This window comes from Heterodontus francisci, chromosome 9, assembly GCF_036365525.1.
Source record: "Heterodontus francisci isolate sHetFra1 chromosome 9, sHetFra1.hap1, whole genome shotgun sequence".
Taxonomy (NCBI): domain Eukaryota; kingdom Metazoa; phylum Chordata; class Chondrichthyes; order Heterodontiformes; family Heterodontidae; genus Heterodontus; species Heterodontus francisci.
In genome coordinates, this window is record NC_090379.1 from 114549917 (window position 1) to 114571176 (window position 21260).

General features: G+C 46.3%; 1 protein-coding gene across 1 annotated transcript in view; it reads right to left on the bottom strand.

Annotated features, from left to right (window-relative positions):
* Positions 1-20968, bottom strand: part of znf106a (zinc finger protein 106a) — an 82196-nt gene extending 61228 nt beyond the window's left edge. Inside the window, exons 1-3 of the mRNA XM_068039718.1 lie at positions 20890-20968; positions 5606-5690; positions 1989-2050 (exon numbers count right to left, since the gene is read on the bottom strand). Of these exons, the coding sequence (XP_067895819.1) occupies positions 1989-2050; positions 5606-5659 (116 nt within the window). The 5' untranslated portion in view covers positions 5660-5690; positions 20890-20968. The remainder of the gene's footprint in view (positions 1-1988; positions 2051-5605; positions 5691-20889) is intronic.
* Between the last annotated feature and the right edge of the window lie 292 nt (positions 20969-21260).

Genomic DNA, 21260 nt, shown 5'->3' on the forward strand with positions numbered 1-21260 from the left:
AGAATGTATTACCTGAAAGAGTGGTGGAAGCAGATTCAATAACTTTCAAAAGAGAATTGGATAAATACTTGATGGGAAGCGAGACTAATGAAACTGAGGTACTGTCTGCCCTCTCAGTGGGGACATAATCGATCCCATAGCACTCCCTGAAGAAGTGGTGGAAGTCTCTCCAGTATCCTGGGAAATATTTATCCTCAACCAATACCCCTTATAAAACAGATTATCTGGTCATTATCTCATTGTTTGTGGTCAGCCTCTCGCCACCAATTCCATCCTCTTCTACAGCCATTATCTGAGGCTGACCAGACTTTACTTTAATGGGAATAGGACAAGGAATTTAGATTAGTCTAAAGAAAGACTGACTTTCATTTATATAGCAGCTTTCACAATCTCAGAAGGTCCTAAAGCGCTTTCCAGTCAATGAAGTAGGTTTGAAGTGGTGTCACTGTTGTAATGTAGAAAATGCGGCAGCCATTTTACACACAGCAAGCTCCCACAAACAGCAATGTGATAAAGACCAGCTGATCTGTTTCAGTGATGTCGGCGGAGCGATGAATATTGGCCAGGACAATGGAGAGAACACCAACGCTCTTCTTCAAGAGTGATGTGGGATCTTTTACAGCCACTTGATGGCAAATGGAGCCAAGGATTAACCTTTCATCCGAAAGTTTGCAGATGCTACGAAACTTGGAAGCATTCTGAACTGTGAGGAGGATAGTGGAGAGCTTAAAAATGACAGACAACTTGGTGGAATGGACAGACAAGTGGCAGATGATGTGAAATGTGTAGAAATGTGAAGTGATTCAATTTGGTAGGAAGAACATGGACACACAATATAAAATAAAGGGTACAATTCTAAAGAGGGTGCAGGAGGGACCTAGGTGTATATGTGCATAAGTCATTCAAGGTGGCAGGACAGGTTGAGAGAGCATTTCATAAAGAATACAGTATCCTGGGCTATATTAATAGGGGCATAAAGTACAAGGGCAAGAAAGTTATGTTGAACTTGTATAAGACACTAGTTTGGCCTCAACTGGAGTATTGCATCCAGTTCAGGGCACCACACTTTAGGAAGGATGTGTAGGCATTAGAGAGAGTGCAGAAAAGAATCATGTTAATGGTTCCAGGGATGAGGAATTTCAGTTATGAAGATAGATTGGAGAAGTTAGGACTGTTTTCCTTGGGGAAAAGAAGGCTGAGAGGTGATTTGATAGAGGTATTCAAAGTCATGAGGTTTCTGGACAGATAGACACAAACGGGTCCCAGTCGCGAAAGGTTTGAGAACGAGGGGGCACAGATTTAAAGTAATTGGTAAAAGCAAAAGCGACTCACGCAGGGAGTGGTTAAGATCTGGAATGCATTGCCTGAGTGTGGTTCAATTGAAGCATTTAAAAGGGAATTAGACTTTTATCTGAAAATAAAGAATATGCAGGGTTACAGGGAGAAGGCGGGGGAATGGCACTAAGTAAATTGCTCATTCGTAGAGCCAGTGCAGACACGATGGGCCGAATGGCCTCCTTCTGCACTGTGACATTTCTGTGATTCGGAAAGACGGCAGCTACGACAGTGCACTGCTTGGATAATGTGCTCAAGTCTCTGGAATGAGACTTGAACGCACAACCTTCTGACTCAGAGGTAAGAATACTAGCACTGAGCTACAGCTGACACCATAGACACTAAGTATCTGTTGGAGCATTCCAGCAATACATGGGTTCCCTGCACTGCTGAGTCCATCTCCCTCTGTTGCCTCCACAGGTGGTCACCCCCTCTCCCTTTTTCTCCACTATCCAAGGCCTGAACTGTCCAGCCCAGCTCTGTGGATAACCACATTCTGGACAGTACGATCTGGAAAGCCCTCATTCTCTCTGATGGCACTGAATGTGGACAAGTACAGCTCAAACACAGGGATCCTCTGCTCCAGACACTTGATTTTCAGACACTGCAAATCGGCTTTACCGAAGCAAAGAGCTGCAATTTGAGTCACTTACCTTCCTTTCAGGTTCTCGAGTTCCCTGTGGTGCAGCATGCTCCTCATGTGTTCGTCCATCTCCTACAATAAACACACACAACTCATTTCTACCCTTCTTTTGCTACTTGTATATCAGTTATAGTCAGTGTCATTGTTGGAAGCAGAAGTTGTTTCTGCATCTCTCTGGATTGCATCTAACCAAACTCAACCCTCCCATATTAGGATGAACATAGGAAATTGCACCAGTAGGCCGTCCAGCCTCTCGAGCCCAATCCGCCATTCAGCCAGATCATGGCTAATCTACCTCAACGTCATTTTCTCACACTGTCCCCATATCTCGATATCTTTAATACCTAGAAATCTGTCAATCTCTGTCTTGAACATACTCAATGACTGAGCTTCCACAGCCCTCTGTGGTAGAGAATTCCAAAGATTCAGCACCCTCGATGTGAAGACATTCCACCTCATCTCAGTCCTAAATGGCCTGCCCTTATTCTGAGACTGTGTCCCCTGGTTCTGGACCCCCCAGCCAGGTGAAAGATCCTTCCTGCATCAACCCTGTCGAGCCCTGTAAGAATTTTGTATGCTTCAATGAGATCACCTCTCATTCTTCTAAACGCTAGAGAATAAAGGCCCAGTCTCCTTAATCTCACCTCATAGGCCAAGCCCACCATCCCAGGAATCAGTCTGGTGAACCTTTGTTGCATTCCCTCTATGGCAAGTATATCCTTCTTTAGGTAAGGAGACCAAAACTGTACACAATATTCCAGGTGTGATCTCACCAAGGCTCTATACAATTGCAGCAAGACTTCTTTATTCCTATAATCAAATCCTCTTGCAATAAAAGGCCATCATACCATTTGCCTTTCTAATAGCTTGCTGCACCTTCATGTTAGCTTTCAGTGACCTATGAGCAAGGACACCAAAGTCCCTTTGACGTTCAACACTTCCCAATCTCTCACCATTTAAGAAATACTCTAGCACATCTGTTTTTCCTACCAAAGTGGATAACTTCACATTTTTCCACATTATATTCCATCTGCCAAGTTCTTGCCGACTCACATAGCCTCACCAAATCCCCTTGAAGCTTCTTTGCATCCTCCTCACAACTCACATTCCCACCTAGTTTTGTATAATCCGCAAACATGGAAATATTACATTTGGTCCCCACATCCAAATCATTGATATAGATTGTGAATAGCTGGGGCCCAAGCACTGATCCTTGCGGTACCTAGTCACAGCCTGCCAACCTGAGAATGACCTGTTTATTCCTACTTTCTATTCATTAACCAATTCTCAATCCATCGCAGTATATTACCCCCAATCCCAAGTGCTCTAATTTTGTTTATGAACCTCTTGTGTGGGACCTATTCAAAAGCCTTCTGAAAATCCAAATACACCACATCCACTGGCTTCGCCCTCATTTATTCTGCTAGTCACATCCTCAAAAAAACTTTTACAGGTTTGTCAAACATGATTTCCCTTTCATAAATCCAAGTTGACTCTGCCCAATCCTACCATTATTTTCTAGGTGTCCAGTTATCATATCCTTTAGAATAGATTCTAGCATTTTCCCTGCTACAGATGTCAGGCTAACAGGTCTATAGTTCCCCGTTTTCTCTCTCTCACTCCTTTCTTAAATAGTGGGGTTACATTTGCTACCTTCCAATCTTCAGGAACTACTCCAGAATCTATAGAATTTTGGAAGATGATCACCAATGCATCCATTATCTCTACAGCCACCTCTTTGAACACTTTGGGATGTAGATCATCAGGTCCAGTTGATTTATCAACTTTTAGTCCCATTAATTTCTCCAGTGCTACTTTTTTTTTACTAATACTAATTTCTTTCAGCTCCTCATTCTCATTAGTCCCTTGGTTCTTTAGTATTTCTGGAAGATTTTTTGTACCTTCCTCCATGAAGATAGACACAAAGTATTTGTTTAGTTTCTCTACCATCTCCTTATTCCCCCATTATAAATACCCCTGTCTCTGCCTGTAATGGGCCCACATTTGTCTTTGCTAACCTTAATTTTTTGGTCTGACCTCAAATCCTGGTCAATGCTGAGTAAACTGATATCGGGTAGGGTCACTACAATTAGCATCAGTAACCCCTTGTCTAGGTTAGAGGAAAAGGAAAAAATAAAATCAGAAATATTCCCCGACTCTGATCACTATCCAGTAACCATCACTGGAAAGTACTGGGTGAGGACAAGTTGAGGTTCAGTTCTAACATCCCACCCTCCCCACAGTAATTACCCTGATGACACTCGTTGTCCATGCACCCAAAGGTAGAACCTGGGTAAAGGCTGTGCCGTGCCCAGTGAGCGGTGTCCAGCAACAAACAAGCGTGGGAGAAGTACAAAGTAGATAATGGAACTGAGAGTGGAGAATTGTCTACCCAGTCAGGCTCTCTTCTACCATTTTGCTTTTAATATTAATTCTCGGGATGGGAGTGTCACTGACAAGGCCAACATTTATTGCCCATCTCTAGTTGCCCTCGAGAAGTGAACCTTCTTCTTGAATCACTGCAGCACAATGCTGAATATTTCTGGAATTAATTGCTGCTCCCATGCCCCTTAGGACCAAGTGAAAAGTAGTGCTTTCTGGAAGGGGGTTTCCCAACTAACTGCAGGACATCACAAAGTAAACAGATGTGAGGAAGGTCATTCAGCCCATCTAAACTCATCCACTCAAACACTGTATGGTTCCTTATCACAGCATCCAATTGTTTCGTGAATTATTCCAGAGTTTTCACCTCCACCACTCCATCTGGAGGTCCGTTCCATGTACTGATCAGTCTGTATGAAGAATTTCCCACTACCAGAGCTGAATGTCCCTTTCACTAATTTGTCTGCATCCTCCTCGACCTACCCTTGCCGTTTGGTTTAAATGATTTTTAAGATTCACCCTTTCCATACCATTTATTATCTTATATACCTCTCTGTGAGATCACCTTTTCAGGCTTGAAAAGCCCAAGCAACTGTGCTCATAAATCAGACCCGAGACTAGGAATCAGCCTCATGGCTCGTCTGAACTACCTCCAGTGCCGGATCAAGTTGCAGCCTGACAAGCCCAATATGTAGTTTGATCATAACTTCCTTTGATTTGCACGCTACTGCTCTGACTCAGTATCCTATTACTTTTTGATTGATGCTCTGTACTATTTGGACATGTTAAGTGCACCAGTCTTTCAACTATTTCCTTAATATGTGGAGTATCCATTGCTCATTTTTCCTCTGGATGTGCCATACTTCAAACGTGATGTGCATAAAATTCCATCTGCCACTATTCTGCCTATTTATGTATTTTGTCCCACTTATTCTGTAGTTTCAGAGCTGCCTCCTGATTCCACTTGACACTCCAAATTAGCATCCTTCGCCAATGTGAGCATATCTGAATCCAAGTCACTGAAGTAAACTAGCAATAGTTCGAACACTGAGCCTTGAGAACCAACTCAACACCTCTCCTTCCCCCACCCCCACCAGAAGGACTGGGCCTCACCTACCTAACAGCCAAACTCATCCAAGGGGTACTCTGCACCCCAGGAGCTGGATCCATCAGGAAATGAGGAAGGAGATGAAAGCAGATCTTAGAAAGGAGAGAGTGTATGTTAAGAGACAGACTGAAAGTTACCACTTTTGAGCTGTAAGTGATGTTACACAAAATGCACTTCCTCTCTTTTCCCATTGTGGAGAACTTGGCAGCAGTCAGTCCACACCTGAAAAACACAACAGAAATTAAGTGGAAGCAGGGGAAACAGAGCTTGTACTCAAGATACAACTAGGAACAGTTCCAACCCTCGTCTGATGAATGATTCAATATAATTTTTGTTGTAACTCGAAGTCAAATCACTTTGGAAAAATAGATTTATTTTAAGCATTAGCACAGCATTTAATGGATGAGAGGTAGATAGGACCAAATACATGGGGCAGCGAGGTCAGATGTCTAATGTTCCAATAACCCTCTGTCCGAAAACGTTCCTTCTCACTTCCTCTCTTTTCTCCAGGAATCATCTTCGGTCTTGCACCTTTGTTACCGATTCACCACCCATTCAGTTTATCCTCTCAAAATCTTCTATAATTTTGAAATGCTCCATTGGACCCACCTCCACCCCCTTAACTGTCTGTGCCACAGTTAAAAAAAATCTCCAATTCCTTGTGACTTCCTTCATAACTATAACCTGGTATTAATCGTGTGAATCTTCACTATTCCTTTCTAATGGCTCGAATACCATTCTTTAATTTGCTGAGTGCCTAATTTATCAACAGACCTCGACATCACTCCTTCATTAAGTTCAATTTTTTTTTGGTTTAACCAATGCTATGAGTCAGTTGAAAAGGGGTTACTGGCAGCAATTTCTGACTTAACATTATCTAGCAAATATCAAAAGCAATGTGTGGAGGCCTTGGCAATTAAAGTATTAATGAATGAAAAAGAGATGGAACAGCCATAAAGCTGTGTGTGAGAATTTCTGTAACTTTGAGAAAATGAGAAAGCGCTCAGCGCTCAATTAGCTAAAATGGCCACACCACTGCAGTATTTTCAACCACCAGCATTGATGATCTCTTTTGAGGAACTCTCTTCCTCAAAAGGGGGTGGAAACAGAGTCTTCAAATATTTTTAAGGCAGAGGTAGATAGATTCTTGATAAGCAAGGGGGTGAAAGGTTATCGGGGTAGGAGGGAATGTGGAGTCAAGGTTACAAACAGATCTTACTGAATGGCGGAGCAGGCTCGAGGGGTGAAGGGCCTACTCCTGTTAATAATTCGTATATTCATAACTTTACAGTCAAAACTGATTTAATTAACCCACCATAAAAATTCAATCAGGATAGGCGTGTGTCACTGGCTAGGCCAGCATTTATTGCCCATCCCTAACTACCCGCGAGGTGGTGATGAGGAGCCACATTCTTGAACCGCTGCAGTCCACATAGTTAGGTACACATACACTGGTTAGGAAGGAGGTTCCGGGATGATGACGCAGCAACAGTGAAGGAAGGGTAATACAGTTCCAAGTCAAGATGGTTAGTGACTTGGAGGGGTACTTGCAGGTGGTGGTGTTCCCATGCACCTGCTGCCCTTGTCCTTCTAGGTGGTAGAGGTCGCGGGTTTGGAAGGTGCTGTCTAAGGAGCCCTGGCAAGTTGCTGCAGTGCATCTTGTAGATGGTACACACTGCTGCCACTACGCGTCGGTGGTGAAGGAAGTGAATGTTTAAGGTGCTGGATGGATGACGATCAAGCTGGCTGTTTTATCCTGGATGGTGTTGAGCTTTTGGATGCTGTCCACACACCAACTTAAAGCAAGGGAGAGAAATTTGTCTTGCTTTGAGAAAAATCAGAATGACAGACTGCAGCCATGCTATTGTGACCCAAAACAATGCCAGATAGCTGAGGAACATCTAGTTTAAAAGTGTCTTTTCTTGGAAGAGACATGTTTTGCTTGTTTTGTATGAGGAGGAGGAGAAGCGGTAGGAAACTCTCAGAGTCCACCTTGAAAATTGTATTCTGTTCATTCAAGCACTTTATAGTGGTTAGCACCGCAGCCTCACAGCTCCAGCGACCCAGGTTCAATTCTGGGTACTGCCTGTGTGGAGTTTGCAAGTTCTCCCTGTGTCTGCGTGGGTTTTCTCCGGGTGCTCCGGTTTCCTCCCACAAGCCAAAAGACTTGCAGGTTGGTAGGTAAATTGGCCATTATAAATTGTCACTAGTATAGGTAGGTCCTAGTATAGGTAGGTGGCAGGGAAATATAGGGACAGGTGGGGATGTGGTATGAATATGGGATTAGTGTAGGATTAGTATAAATGGGTGGTTGATGGTCGGCACAGACTCGATGGGCTGAAGGGCCTGTTTCAGTGCTGTATCTCTAAACTAAACTTAACTTCAAACAGTTTGCTGGTTTACAATTGCTCCTCACATTCCAAGGGTACTTTTCAGAATGCCTCAAGGATAGGAAAATGCACATGGTGGCACATGCAAGATTACAGCAGCCAGTACACCCACAGGAATTCGATGTTACGATTCCCAAGTCATGGTATTATTTAACTAGATACTCGTAGAGACACACAAAACATATGCGGTCAAATGATTATACTTAACCAATTCCACCATCTCATTCACCCCACCCATGCCGCCCGACCCCCATGCTGTGCCGCATTGTCCCCCTCCTCTCTATCCTCCCCGTGCAGTGTCCATCTCACTCTCCCTTGCCACGTTCCCAACCCCTCCCCCCCCACCGCTGCATTTCCCCCTCCTCCCATGCCTTGCACTGGCCCCTCCTCCTATACCATGGCCAACGCCCCCGTCCGCAATCCCTCCAGCTAGGGTAACTTGGTTGTTGGGTTCTCTTTACCTTCTGCTGTTTAATTTTCTCCACCAACCAACTGCCGCACACAATGGTGCCTCGCCACTATCAACTGTCCCTCTAATGCCATTCCCGCCACCTCCCCGCCCCAAACCCCTCAAGCCAGGGTAACTGTTGTTGAGCTCTGCTTACCTTCCACTGTTCTTTTTCTCAACCACTAACGTCCCCCCCGCCCCCACCAACCGTTGGCAGCTGCATGTGCGTCATGCGCTCCAGTCCTCCGCACACCCCAGGTACCTCTGTATGCACCAGGCTCCACCCACAAAATCAGTTCACCAACCATTCAGCAAAGTGCAGACAGACAAATACTGCATATTATTATAGAGTGGGCAGTATAATTGCATTCTGGATCAGAGAGATCTCAAGATCTGCTTCGGAATGATAAGAGATGGAGAACCCAAGAGAATATATATGCAGAAGCTGGGATTGTTCTCCTTACAGCAGAGCAGATTAAGGGGAGACCTAACCGAGGTATTCCAAATTATGAGGCGTTTTGATAAAGCAAGTAGGGAGAAATTATTTTCTCTGGCAAGTGGGTCAGTAACCAGAGGTTATAGATTTAAAATAATTGGCAGATGAACGACAGAGGAAATGAGGAGAAATTTCTTCACACGGAGGGTTGTTAAGATCTGGAACACACTGCCTGAACTAGTGATGGATTCAGATTCCATAGGAACTTTTAAAAGGCAACTGGACATGTACTTGAAGAGAACCAGCTTACAGGGTTATGGGGAAAAGGCTGGGGTGTGGGACTAAATTGGACAGCTCTCTCAAACAGCCGGAACAGGCGTGATGGGCTGAATGGCCTCCTTCTAAGCTTTAATATTCTATGATTCTAAGGCCCACTTCACAGACTTGGGCACATAATCTCAGTTTACACTCCAGTGCAGTAGTGACAGAGTGCTGCGCTGTCACAGTTGCCGTATTTCGAAGCAGACATTAAACCGATGCCTCGTCTGGGCATAAAAGATCCCATGGCACAATTCAAAAAACAGAAGTACTCAGCTGTGTCCAGTCCAATATCTATCCCTCAACCAACATCACTAATACAGATGAGCTGGTCAGTATCACGTTGTTTGAGGGACTTTGATGTGCACAACTTGGCGCCCGTGTTTCCCCTATATAGCAACAGTGACGACACTTGAAAAATAATGTTCGCTGTTAAGTGCTTTGAGACATCCTGAGGTCATGAAGGGCCCTATATAAATGCAAGTCCTCCTTTCTCTTTTTATACAAGATTAGAGAGACAGCACTGAAACAGGCCCTTCGGCCCACCGAGTCTGTGCCGAACATCAATCACCCATTTATACTAATCCTACACTAATTCCATATTCCTACCAAACATCCCCACCTGTTCCTATATTTCCCTACCACCTACCTATACTAGTGACAATTTATAATGGCCAATTTACCTATCAACCTGCAAGTCTTTTGGCTTGTGGGAGGAAACCGGAGCACCCGGAGAAAACCCACGCAGACACAGGGAGAACTTGCAAACTCCACACAGGCAGTACCCGGAATCGAACCCGGGTCCCTGGAGCTGTGAGGCTGCAGTGCTAACCACTGCGCCACTGTGCCGCCCTAGAAGTTGGTTAATCAAATAGTGCAACAAATATATCTCTTGTGCTACTGCTACTATTCAGTTGTTTAATAAATGTGTTTGGCATATACAGCTTCAAACAAGGTCTAGTTCAGTGTTTCTCTGCCACCATCTAAAAGACAAGGAGGAACCTGTGGCTCTAAGGTGTAGAAGTGGTGACCAAGGAAATCTTGGAAGTAAGATGCTCTTATACATTACCCTGTGAGCATGTTACATGAGTATCTGGGAAACATGCACAGAGCACCCAGGCTCACGTCGAACAAGTAAAAGAAACGCAACATTGAATTACGGAGGGAGTAAGACAGCTGCACGAATTAACAGTGAGAGATGGAGGTTCACCAGAATTCTGTTCACTAAGTGCAGCCGGATTTTACCTACACTGAGCTTCTAGACACATCAACTCTCGCCAATTTATCGCGAAGACAATATCTAAGTAAAATGAAACCTCACGTTCCTGCAACAGACCTCTGAAATAATGGGGTTTTCCACAGATACTCTTGTAAATGTACCTTTTGTTAACTGCTACATGCTGCTCCTCCCACAGACCACATGGAGCAATGATAAATACAGCTATAGAATGCGCCAATTATTAAGGAGATGGTCCGAGCACTGACAAATATGAGGGGAGCGGAAGGCTTTGTCATGTCAATCATCCGGCGTGGACCAACCGTAGGGGTTAGATTGCTGGTTCTTCACTGCGAGGTCACCAAACGATGCCATGAGCGAAGTAACTGAAGCGACCGGTGGCACCAGCAAGAGGAAAACATCCAGAGACATGGAGATAGCTTCCGTATGTATGTGGACAGCACTCTGCTCTACCAACATCACCAACCCAAAGGCCATTAAGGATATCAAACAGATCTGTCGAACATGAGTCAAAATTTTCTCATCTGTCAAAACAGGAGACAGCTTTCTGGCTCCTGCCTCCTATTAAAATTCTAATTCATACCAACACCGCCTCCAGGTTTAAATTCCCTAACTGTCTCCTGGCCAGCCTCCCATCCCAAGCCCTTCACAAACTTCAACTCAATGTCACATCCGAATTTGACTTTTTTGATGAGGGTAATGCAGTTGATGTAGTGTACATGGACTTCCAAAAGGCATTTGATAAAATGCCACATAACAGGACTATGAGCCAACTTAGAACTCATGGAATAAAAGGAAAAGTAGTGGCATGGATACGAGGTGGGCTGAGTGACAGGAATCACAGTAGCGCACTGAGTGCTGCTTGTCTGCACAGAGTGTGAAGAAGGGAGTTTGGTAAGTGACAGGATTGGGAGGGTTAATCTCTCTCTAAAGTCTAGTTTTTGCTTTCATTTAGCAATTAACAAATTACTGTTTAAGTTAAGAGGCAAGTTAAGCTTCTTCCAGTTTTAAACAGGGATATACAAGCTCTCTCAGAGTAGCGGTAACTAGCTAATTAGGTAGATAGCTTAAACTAGTTTGAGCTCTAGCACAGCAGACTCGTTTTTCAGAGATTATAAATTCAGGAGTCTCTGAGCGCTGCTGGTCTGCACTGAACGCTACTTGTCTGCAGAGTGTGAAGGAGGGCGTTTGGTGAGTGAGGGAGTTCAGTGAAGAGAACTATAAATTAGTTAAGAAAAATTAATTTAATAAATATGGCAGGACAGGTGATATGTCGCAGCTGCAGTATGTGGGAGCTTCTGGATGCCACGGCAATCCATGAAAACGTCTGTAGTGTCTGCGGCTTGAGGAGCTTCGGCTCACAGCAGATGAGCTGGAGGCCAAGCTGTAGACATTGTGATGCATCAGGGAGAGGGAATGCTATCTGGACCCTTTGTTCCAGAAAGCAGTCACACCCATTAGGATATGAGGGTCTAACTGCGAGTCAGGCAGGTAAGGGGATCGAAAAGGTGGGAGTGAAGCAGCCTCAGCCCTTGCAATTCAGCAACAGGTTCGAGGTTCTTGCAGCTTGTATGGACAAGAGCAAGGGCTGTAGTGTGGATGAGCAGACTGACCATGGCACCATGGTACAGAAAGCCTTTGGGGGGGGGGGGGGGGCGCGCGGGGAAAGAGTTAAAAGGAATGCAGTGATAGTAGGGGACAGTATAGCGTCATGAAAACCACACCTGCCAAAATGAGACATGTTAATTTAATCATATGGGGCATTAATTTTTAAACTGTCACTGGACAAAAAAAAACTTGTTTAGAGAGACCACAGCAGTGACTGGAAAACATGGTTGCACAAAAAGAGACAATGGGAACTGCTCACTGATTCAATTAAGAGATTGATCTGGGCAACAGTGATCCACATCTTGTCTGTGTAAGATAGCACTACACCCCGCCCACCAAGAGCTTTGAAATCCACAAACCACAGGGGTGGTTGTTCCAAATAAGGGGTTAATCACATGACTAACCTGCTGGCCAACTTTGAGTTTTGAATTGTGCTCATAGAACAGTTGGAAAAGAGACTGCAATTTGAAGACAACCGAGAAGGAAGGTCTCTCCCTCTCTCACAAAGTTCTGGGGGATCCACTGAAGCCACTCAAACCTCGAGAGAGAAAACTCCTGCAACTAAACAAGTCTGAAAGTGTGCACTGGGCCCCAACGAGAACTGCAATCCAAGACTTTACATCAAATCCAAAAGCTAGTAACTGAACTCAGCAATTACTTTAAACTTTTCTCCTCCTCTGTCTCTATTTGCGTGTGTGTTTATCGCGTATGCATGCTCGGGTGATCGCGTCGCGTATTTCTACTAGTTTTAACCGAATTAGAGTTTTAAGGTTAATAAACTTGCACCTTTCCTGTCTAAATCTAAGTAAACCTGTCTGGTTGATTTCTTTGCCATAACAATTAGAGAGCAGTGAACAAGGATTCACTGAGGGGAAGCTAAAAATACAGTGTTTAAAGAATTAAACCCTGTTACGGCCCAACCAGGCAAAGGCCGAGAGGGGAGCCCTAGACTCCTGCCTCACCTAGTCCTAACAATAGTCAGGGGGATAGATGCTTTCGGCTGCAGAGAACAGTGAGAGTCCAGAAGACTGTGTTGCCTGCCCAGTGCCAGGGTTTGGGACATCTGCTCAGGGCTGGAGAGAAATCTGCAGTGGGGAGGAGGTTGTTGGAGCTGTTGTGGTCCATACAGGCACCAACGACATAGGTAGGACTAGGAAAGAGGTTCTGCATAGGGAGTATGAGGCGCTAAGCACTGAATTAAAAAACAGAATCGCAAAGGTAATGATCTCTGGATTATCAGCTGAGCCACATGCAAATTGGCATAGGGTAAGTAAGATTAGAGAGAAGAACGCATGGCTCAAAGACGGGTGTGGGAGAAGTGTGTTCCGATTCTTGGGACACTGGCACCAGTACTGGGGAAATTGGGGGCTGTACCATCGGGACGGATTTCAACTGCACCGTGCTGGGACCAGTGTTCTAGTGAGTCATAACTAGTGTAGTAGCGAGGGCTTTAAACTAAATAGAGGGAGGAAGGGATCATGTAGAGGAAGATTGAGTAAATTAAAGGGAAATAACAAGGCAATGATAATCAGAATATGGTAGGAATGAGCAGTGACTGCAAACTTAAGAGTGTGCTAGCAGATAGGGCCAGAGTTTACAAAACAGTAAAAATTGAACTGAGGGTTCTGTATCTGAATGCTGCAGCATTTACAATAAAACAGATGAATTGTGAGCTCAAATAGAAATTCATATCTATGACCTGATAGCCATTACAGAGACATTGTGATCTACACCCCAGAGTGTTGAAAGAGGTAGCTATAGAGATAGTAGGTGCATTGGTGGTCATCTTTCAAAATTCTAGACTCTGGAATAGTTCCTGCAGATTGCAAGGTGACAATTGTAATCCCACTATTTAAAAAAGGAGGGAGAAAGAAAACTGGAAACTACAGACATGTTAGTCTTACATCAGTCGTAGGGAAAATGCTAGAATCTATAATAAAGGATTTGACAACTGGACACTTAGAAAACAATGGTAGGACTGGGCAGAGTCAACATGGTTTTATGGAAGGGAAAACATGTTTAACAAACCTGTTAGAGTTTTTGAGGACGTAATAAGAACTAAGGGGGAACTAGTGGATGGGTGAGAGTATATTGGCAGGCAGTGCATATCAATAGCCAGGGTCAGGCTGTAAGAGCACATTCTGGCTATCATAGGACATTCATGACTTTGACGGATTCCGTGCAACTTCAGTGATCCTGGTGTGAACTGACTGCAATTGCCCTGGACACTGATTCACTGGTTCCCAGCCAGTCCCTGTGCAAGGACGTATTCACTCGCCAGCTCATTTCTTCCTGTTTGAAGAGGCAGTAGATTGCAAGAACACAGATGTCATCACAAACCCAAGTTTCATGCACATGAAATCCACTCTAACGCTGAGGTTATCAGTATCACTCAGCCTTCGCCGCCCTGAACCAGGATATCCTGTTACTCCAACCAGATATCCGTTGATATGCTCCTGCTGCTTTGCCACTGCTTACAATACACAGCTGAAGAGATCCAACCGCTATTCACACTTCCCTTTTTCTCTTCACCCAATACCTACTAGTGGATAGTTACACAGACCCACAGGTACCACACCCATGTGGGAGCCAAGGCCATAAGCATCAGCAGGCTAGTGATCAAGGCACAAAGGACAATCAAGTCTCAATGTGTCATCACATAGCCTCTGGTGCACAGGTGCACTCTCATGCATTAGGAATACTGGACTTGGCAACATGATTATGTTTTAAAACGGTGATTTTTAAAAGTTTAAGATAGAGTCCGAGAAGTCAGGTGACCTCACATCTGCTTAAGGACACAACAGAAGTCTTGGTTGCCAGGACGACAGAAAATACAGAACAAAGACTTTTTTGTTTCAAAAACAGGGACTGCAGGGATAACACCTGAAGAACAATAGGTTTCTCCCTCCCAGACTTGCGAATCGTAAACAAGGAGTCAGTGACTTTTGAAGATGCAAATATATCAGGCAGCTGATAACACCTGGGAACAAGCCCAGGTAGCTTGGCTGAAACCAGACGTTTGAAATGTGCATATTGGAAAAGGACAATAAGCTATTGATTTTACAGTCCACACAAATTTAATAGATTTTCTGAAAGCAGTCAGGCTGCACAGAAGACGGCAGGGAGCTGGGGGGGTGGGGGGGGGGGGGGAGGGAGCTGGGGGGGGGGGGGGGTGCAGGGGAGGTGGAGATACAGGGAGGCAGAGAGTGTGGGGAGCAGAGAGAGAGAGGGGGGCACAGAGAGAAGGGGGAGAGAGAGAGAAGAGGTACAGAGAGAGAGAGAGAGGGCGACAGGCAGCAAGAGACAGAGAAGTGAACCAAGAGGACATTGATTTTGAAAATTTCTGGGAGATACAACCCATTGCAACTGGGACGAGTCTGGTACATTTAACCACAAAGATTTTTCCATCAAAGAGGACTGTATAACATAAGAGATTGTACTTTCACACAGACTGAAACAGCTCAAGTGCTAAAAACAACAAATATCTAGAATCTATTTGCGACAGTTTTTTGGACCAAATGTTTTAGAAACAACAAAGGAACAAGGCATCTTGATTATGTGATGACTAAAGATGTAGAATTAGTTAATAATCTGATGGCAAGGGAACATATTGTGCATAGTGGCCATATTATGATTGAATTCTCTATCAGGTTTGTGAAGGAGAGTCAGAAACCACGGTTTTAGATTTAAGTAAGGCAAACTTTGAAGAAATGAGAATTGAACTTACCATGGAAAACTGGGCTCAGCTGTTAATGGGCAAAACTTCAACAACTAGAATATTACATAGCACTTTTAACATTGTAAAACATCCCAGGGCACTTAACAGCAGCCACATAAGGGGATATTAGGACAGTTGACTAAGGGTTTGCTCCCAGAGGTAAACTTTAAGGAGTATCGTTGGGAGGAAGGAGAGGCAGAGCGGTGTAGTCAGAGAATTCCTGAGCTGAGGGCCAAGGCACCTGAAGGCACAGCCACCAATGGTGGAGCAATGGAAACCAAGAGGCCAGAGATCTGAGAAGCTGCAAGGCTGGAGGTGGTCACATAGATAGTGAGGAATGAGACAATGAAGGAATTTGGAAACAAGGATGAGAATCTTAACATTCAGGGGTTACTGGACTTGGAGCCAACATCAGTCAGTGAGCAAAGGGGTGATGGGTGCACGGGACTTGGTGCGAATTCGGATCCAGGCAGTAGAATTTTGGATGGGCTGAAGTTTATGGAGGGTGCAAGATGGGAGGTCAGTCAGCAGAGCATTGGAATAAGATGAGTCTAGCAGTAGCCAAGGCATGGATGAGGATTTCAGCAACAGATGATCTGAGGCAGGGTCAGAGATAAACAAACTCAGAGTTACAGACAAATTCCGCTAAGTATTTAAAGTAATTAGCACAATACAAAACCACTACAAGTCCCTAAAATGCAAATGCCCCACCTTTATCTTTTAGCAACCATGGTCAACAAATGAAGTAAGAGACAGAATCAAACTAAAAGAAAAAACTTACACAAATCCAAGGAGTCTGGTAGTCAGACAGTTTTAGAAAGCAACAAAGGAATACAAAAAGGAATACAAAGGTACAAAAAGGAAATATATATTTTTTAAAAATCAATGCTAACAGAAAAAGATTTTGTCAACACACTAAGAGTATGACAAGGGGGAATGAAAAAGATAGGTGCAGGTGGGATAATAAGGAAATGGTAGACTTGACAAATGAACACATTGCATCCGTTTTCACAGCGGAAGAGGAGGATGAAATATCAGCAGTACAAGGGAACTAAAATTGGAAATTTACAAATAGCAGTCCATTCCTTCATAAGGGATGGAGGGAGCAATCATGAAACTACAGGCCTATCAGTTGTGGGGAAGTTACTGGAATTCATCATCAGGGACAGAGTGACTGAACACTGATCAACTTGTACTTGTTCAAAAGTCAGCATGGATTTGTAACAAAGTCAGGTCTGACCAATCCAGTTGAATTTTCTGAGAAGGTAATTAACATGGTGGATTGGGAATGACTCTGGATGTTTTCCAGATGGATTTCCAAAAAGCATTTAATAAGGTTCTGCACAAGTGATTACCAAAATTTGGAGGTAATGTTGTGATATAGATTTACAATTGGTCAAGAGATAAGAGGGAGTGTCCTGGGATAGAGGGAACAACCTCTGATTGGTGCAATGTGGCCACTGGCGTGCTCCAGGGATCTGAACTAGGGCCTCAGTTTTTGACCACATATTAATAACTTGGATAAAGGAATGGCTTGGCCATGTGAGCCGCATGGAAGATGGCAGGATCCCCAAAGACACATTGTACAGTGAGCTCGCCACTGTATCAGACCCACCAGCCGTCCATGTCTCCGCTTTAAAGACGTCTGCAAACGCGACATGAAGTCCTGTGACATTGATCACAAGTCGTGGGAGTCAGTTGCCAGCAATCGCCAGAACTGGCGGACAGCTATAAAGGTGGGGCTAAAGTGTGGCGAGTCGAAGAGACTTAGCAGTTGGCAGGAAAAAAGACAGAAGCGCAAGGGGAGAGCCAACTATGTAACAGCCGCAACAAACAAATTTTTCTGCAGCACCTGCGGAAGAGCCTGTCACTCTAGAATTGGCCTTTATAGCCACTCCAGGCACTGCTCCACACTCCACTGACCACCTCCAGGCGCTTACCCATTGTCTCTCGAGATAAGAGGCCAAAGAGACAAAGGAATAAAGTATTGCATAGCCAAGTTTGCAGATATCAAGTTAGGAGGCTCAGTGAGGTGTGTAAATAGCAACTAGTAAGTACAAAGAAACACAGCCAGACTGAATGAGTTGTCAAAACAGTAGCAGATGCAGTCCAAGGCAGAAAAGTGGGAGATCATTCACTTCAGATCCAAGAAAAACAACTGGAATATTTTCTTAATGGGCGAGTCTGGGATCTGTAGACCATTGAAAGGATTGAGGTGTCCATGTACCTAAATTAATAAATGCTAGCTCACAGCGACAAAGAGTAATAGAAAAGACTAATGCAACGTTACCATTACCTCAAGTGGGAGATATATCCTTCAAGAAAGGCACTGAAATCAAAAGGAATCTGAAAGGAACCTAGTATCAGATATGGCTCAACAAAGCCAATAGGATGCCAAGCAATTCAGTCAAACACCAGAACTAACAGGTCAGAGAACCAGGAATAGGGCTCCGTGGATGACGAGGGAGATAGAGATTATGATGAAACAAAAAAAGATGGTGTATGATGCAAGTCAGGTGAATTCTTCAAGTGTGAATTAGGCCAAATACAATAAGTTGAGAGGGGGAGGTGAAGAGGAAATTAAGACGATCAAAAAGAGAATGAGAATAGAATGGCAGTTAACATAACAGGGAACCCAAAAATTTTTCGCTGGCAGGTAAATAATAAGTGGATTACTAAGAGACAGGGGTGAGGCCTACTAGGACAAAGAGGATTTTTTTTTATTCATTCGGATAGGTCAGCATTTATTGACCATCTCGAATTGTCCTCGAGGAGGTGGTGGTGAGCTGCTCTCTTGAACCGCTGCAGTCCTTGGAGTGTAAGTACAACAACAGTGCTGATGGGAAGGGAGTTCCAGGATTTTGACCCATGACAGTGAAGGAATAGCGATATAGTTCTGAGTCAGGATGGTGTGTGGCTTGGAGGAAACCTGCAGGTAGTGGTATTGCCATGCATCTGCTGCCCTTGTCCTTCTAGGTGGTAGAAGTCACAGGTTTGGAAGGTGCTGCTGAAGGAGCCTTGCTGAGTTGCTGCAGTGCATCTTGTAGATGGTACACACTGCTGCCACTGTGCATCGGTGATGGATGGGGTGCCAATCAAGCGGGCCGCTTTGTCCTGGATGGTGTCAAGCTTGAGTCTTGTTGGAGCTACTCCATCCAGGCAAGTGGAGAGTCACACTCCTGACTTGTGCCTTGTAGATGGTGGACAGGCATTGGAGAGACAGGTGGTGAGTTACTCATCATAGAATTCCCAGCCTCTGCCCTGCTCTTGTAACAACAGCATTTCTGTGGCTGGTCCAGTTGTTTCAGGTCAATGATGACCCCCCCCAAAGGATGTTGATAGTGGGGGATTCTGCGACAGTAATGCAGAACATCAAGGGGAGATGGTTCGATTCTCTCATGTTTGAGATGGTCTTTGCCTGGCACTTGTGTTTCACGAATATTACTTGCCACATATCAGCCCCAGCCTGGACATTGTCTTGGTCTTGCTGCATTTCTACAAGGACTGCTTCAGTATCTAAGTAGTCACGAATGGCGCAGAACATTGTGCAATCATCTGTGAACATCCTCACTTCTGATGGACGGAAGGTCGTTGATGAAGCAGCTGAAGATGGTTGGGAACTAGGACACTACACTGAGGAACTCATGTAGTAATGTCTAGGGACTGAAATGATTGACCTCCAACAACCACAATCATCTTGCTTTGTGGTAGATATGACTCCAAACAGTGCAGTGATTTCATTGACTCCAGTTTTTCTTGGGCTCCTTGATGCCATACTCGATCAAATGCTGCCTCGATATCAAGAACAATCACTCTCACCTACGGAGTTCAGCTCGTCCATGTTTGGATCAATGACATCAGGAGCTGAGTGGCCCTGGCAGAACCCAAACAGTGATAGAGAAATAGAGAAGAGGGGACCGGGGGGGGGGGGGGGGGGGGGGGGTGGAGAGGAGAGGAGAGGAGAGGGGACAGGGGGGGGGGGTGGAGAGGAGAGGAGAGGGGACAGGGGGGGGTGAAGAGGGGACAGGGGGGGGGGGTGAAGAGGGGACAGGGGGGGGGGTGAAGAGGGGACAGGGGGGGTGGGGGTGAAGAGGGGACAGGGGGGGGGTGAAGAGGGGACAGGGGGGGGGGGGTGAAGAGGGGACAGGGGGGGGGTGAAGAGGGGACAGGGGGGGGGTGAAGAGGGGACAGGGGGGGGGTGAAGAGGGGGACAGGGGGGGGTGAAGAGGGGACAGGGGGGGGGTGAAGAGGGGACAGGGGGGGGGTGAAGAGGGACAGGGGGGGGTGAAGAGGGGACAGGGGGGGGTGAAGATGGGACAGGGGGGGGGGTGACGAGGGGACAGGGGGGGGGGTGACGAGGGGACAGGGGGGGGGTGACGAGGGGACAGGGGGGGGGTGACGAGGGGACAGGGGGGGGGGTGACGAGGGGACAGGGGTGGGGGGGGGTGAAGAGGGACAGGGGGGGGGTTGAAGAGGGGACGGGGGGGGGGTGAAGAGGGGACAGGGGGGGGGGGGTGAAGAGGGGACAGGGGGGGTGAGAGGGGACAGGGGGGGGTGAAGAGGGGACGGGGGGGGGTGAAGAGGGGACGGGGGGGGGTGAAGAGGGACGGGGGGGGGTGAAGAGGGGACGGGGGGGGGGTGAAGAGGGGACAGGGGGGGGGGTGAAGAGGGGACAGGGGGGGGGTGAAGAGGGGACAGGGGGGGGTGAAGAGAGGGACAGGGGGGGGGTGTGAAGAGGGGACAGGGGGGTGGTGAAGAGGGGACAGGGGGGGGGGTGAAGAGGGGACAGGGGGGGGGTGAAGAGGGACAGGGGGGGGGTGAAGAGGGGACAGGGGGGGGTGAAGAGGGGACAGGGGGGGGTGAAGAGGGGACAGGGGGGGGGTGAAGAGGGGACGGGGGGGGTGAAGAGGGGACGGGGGGGAGAAGAGGGGACGGGGGGAGAAGAGGGGGACGGGGGGGGGGTGGGAGAGAGGGGACGGGGGGGTGAAGAGGGGACGGGGGGAGAAGAGGGGACGGGGGGAGAAGAGGGGACGGGGGAGAAGAGGGACGAGAAGAGGGGACGGGGGGAGAAGAGGGACGGGGGGAAGAGGGGACGGGGGGAAGAGAAAGGGTGGAAGGGAGGGAGGGAGGAAGGAAAGAGGAGGGGGGGAAGGAGAAAAGGGGATAAGCGAGGAGAGATTGAATGCTTCAGTTTCTATTTCGCTAGCTAAAGGTTCCCCTGCAAACCACCCTCCACCACCAACCCCCATCCCCGGGCGGTACTCACGGTGAATTAGCCTGTTGCAGCACAGGCCGCACGCTCACATAGCTCGCGGCTTCATGTTGATGCCGCGCGTGGGGAACATGGGAGGGTGGGGGGGGGGGGGTGGTTCTGTTGTCGCGCAAGCGCGAGCTGGGCATCCGACGCATGCGCAATGCGACGCTAAGTGATTATATATATATATATACGTCACTACGGTACGGGGCATGCGTAGTGAGAAAGTATAAGCAACAAGAGTTGAAGGGAAGTGCTGCTGCGGAGTGGTGAGTACTTGGGGTTACGGTACGATGTAATCCTTATCTTCTTCCCTTCACCACCCTCACCAACTAACTCCTTCCCTTCGCCACCCCCCCCCACCAATTAACTCCTTCCCTTTA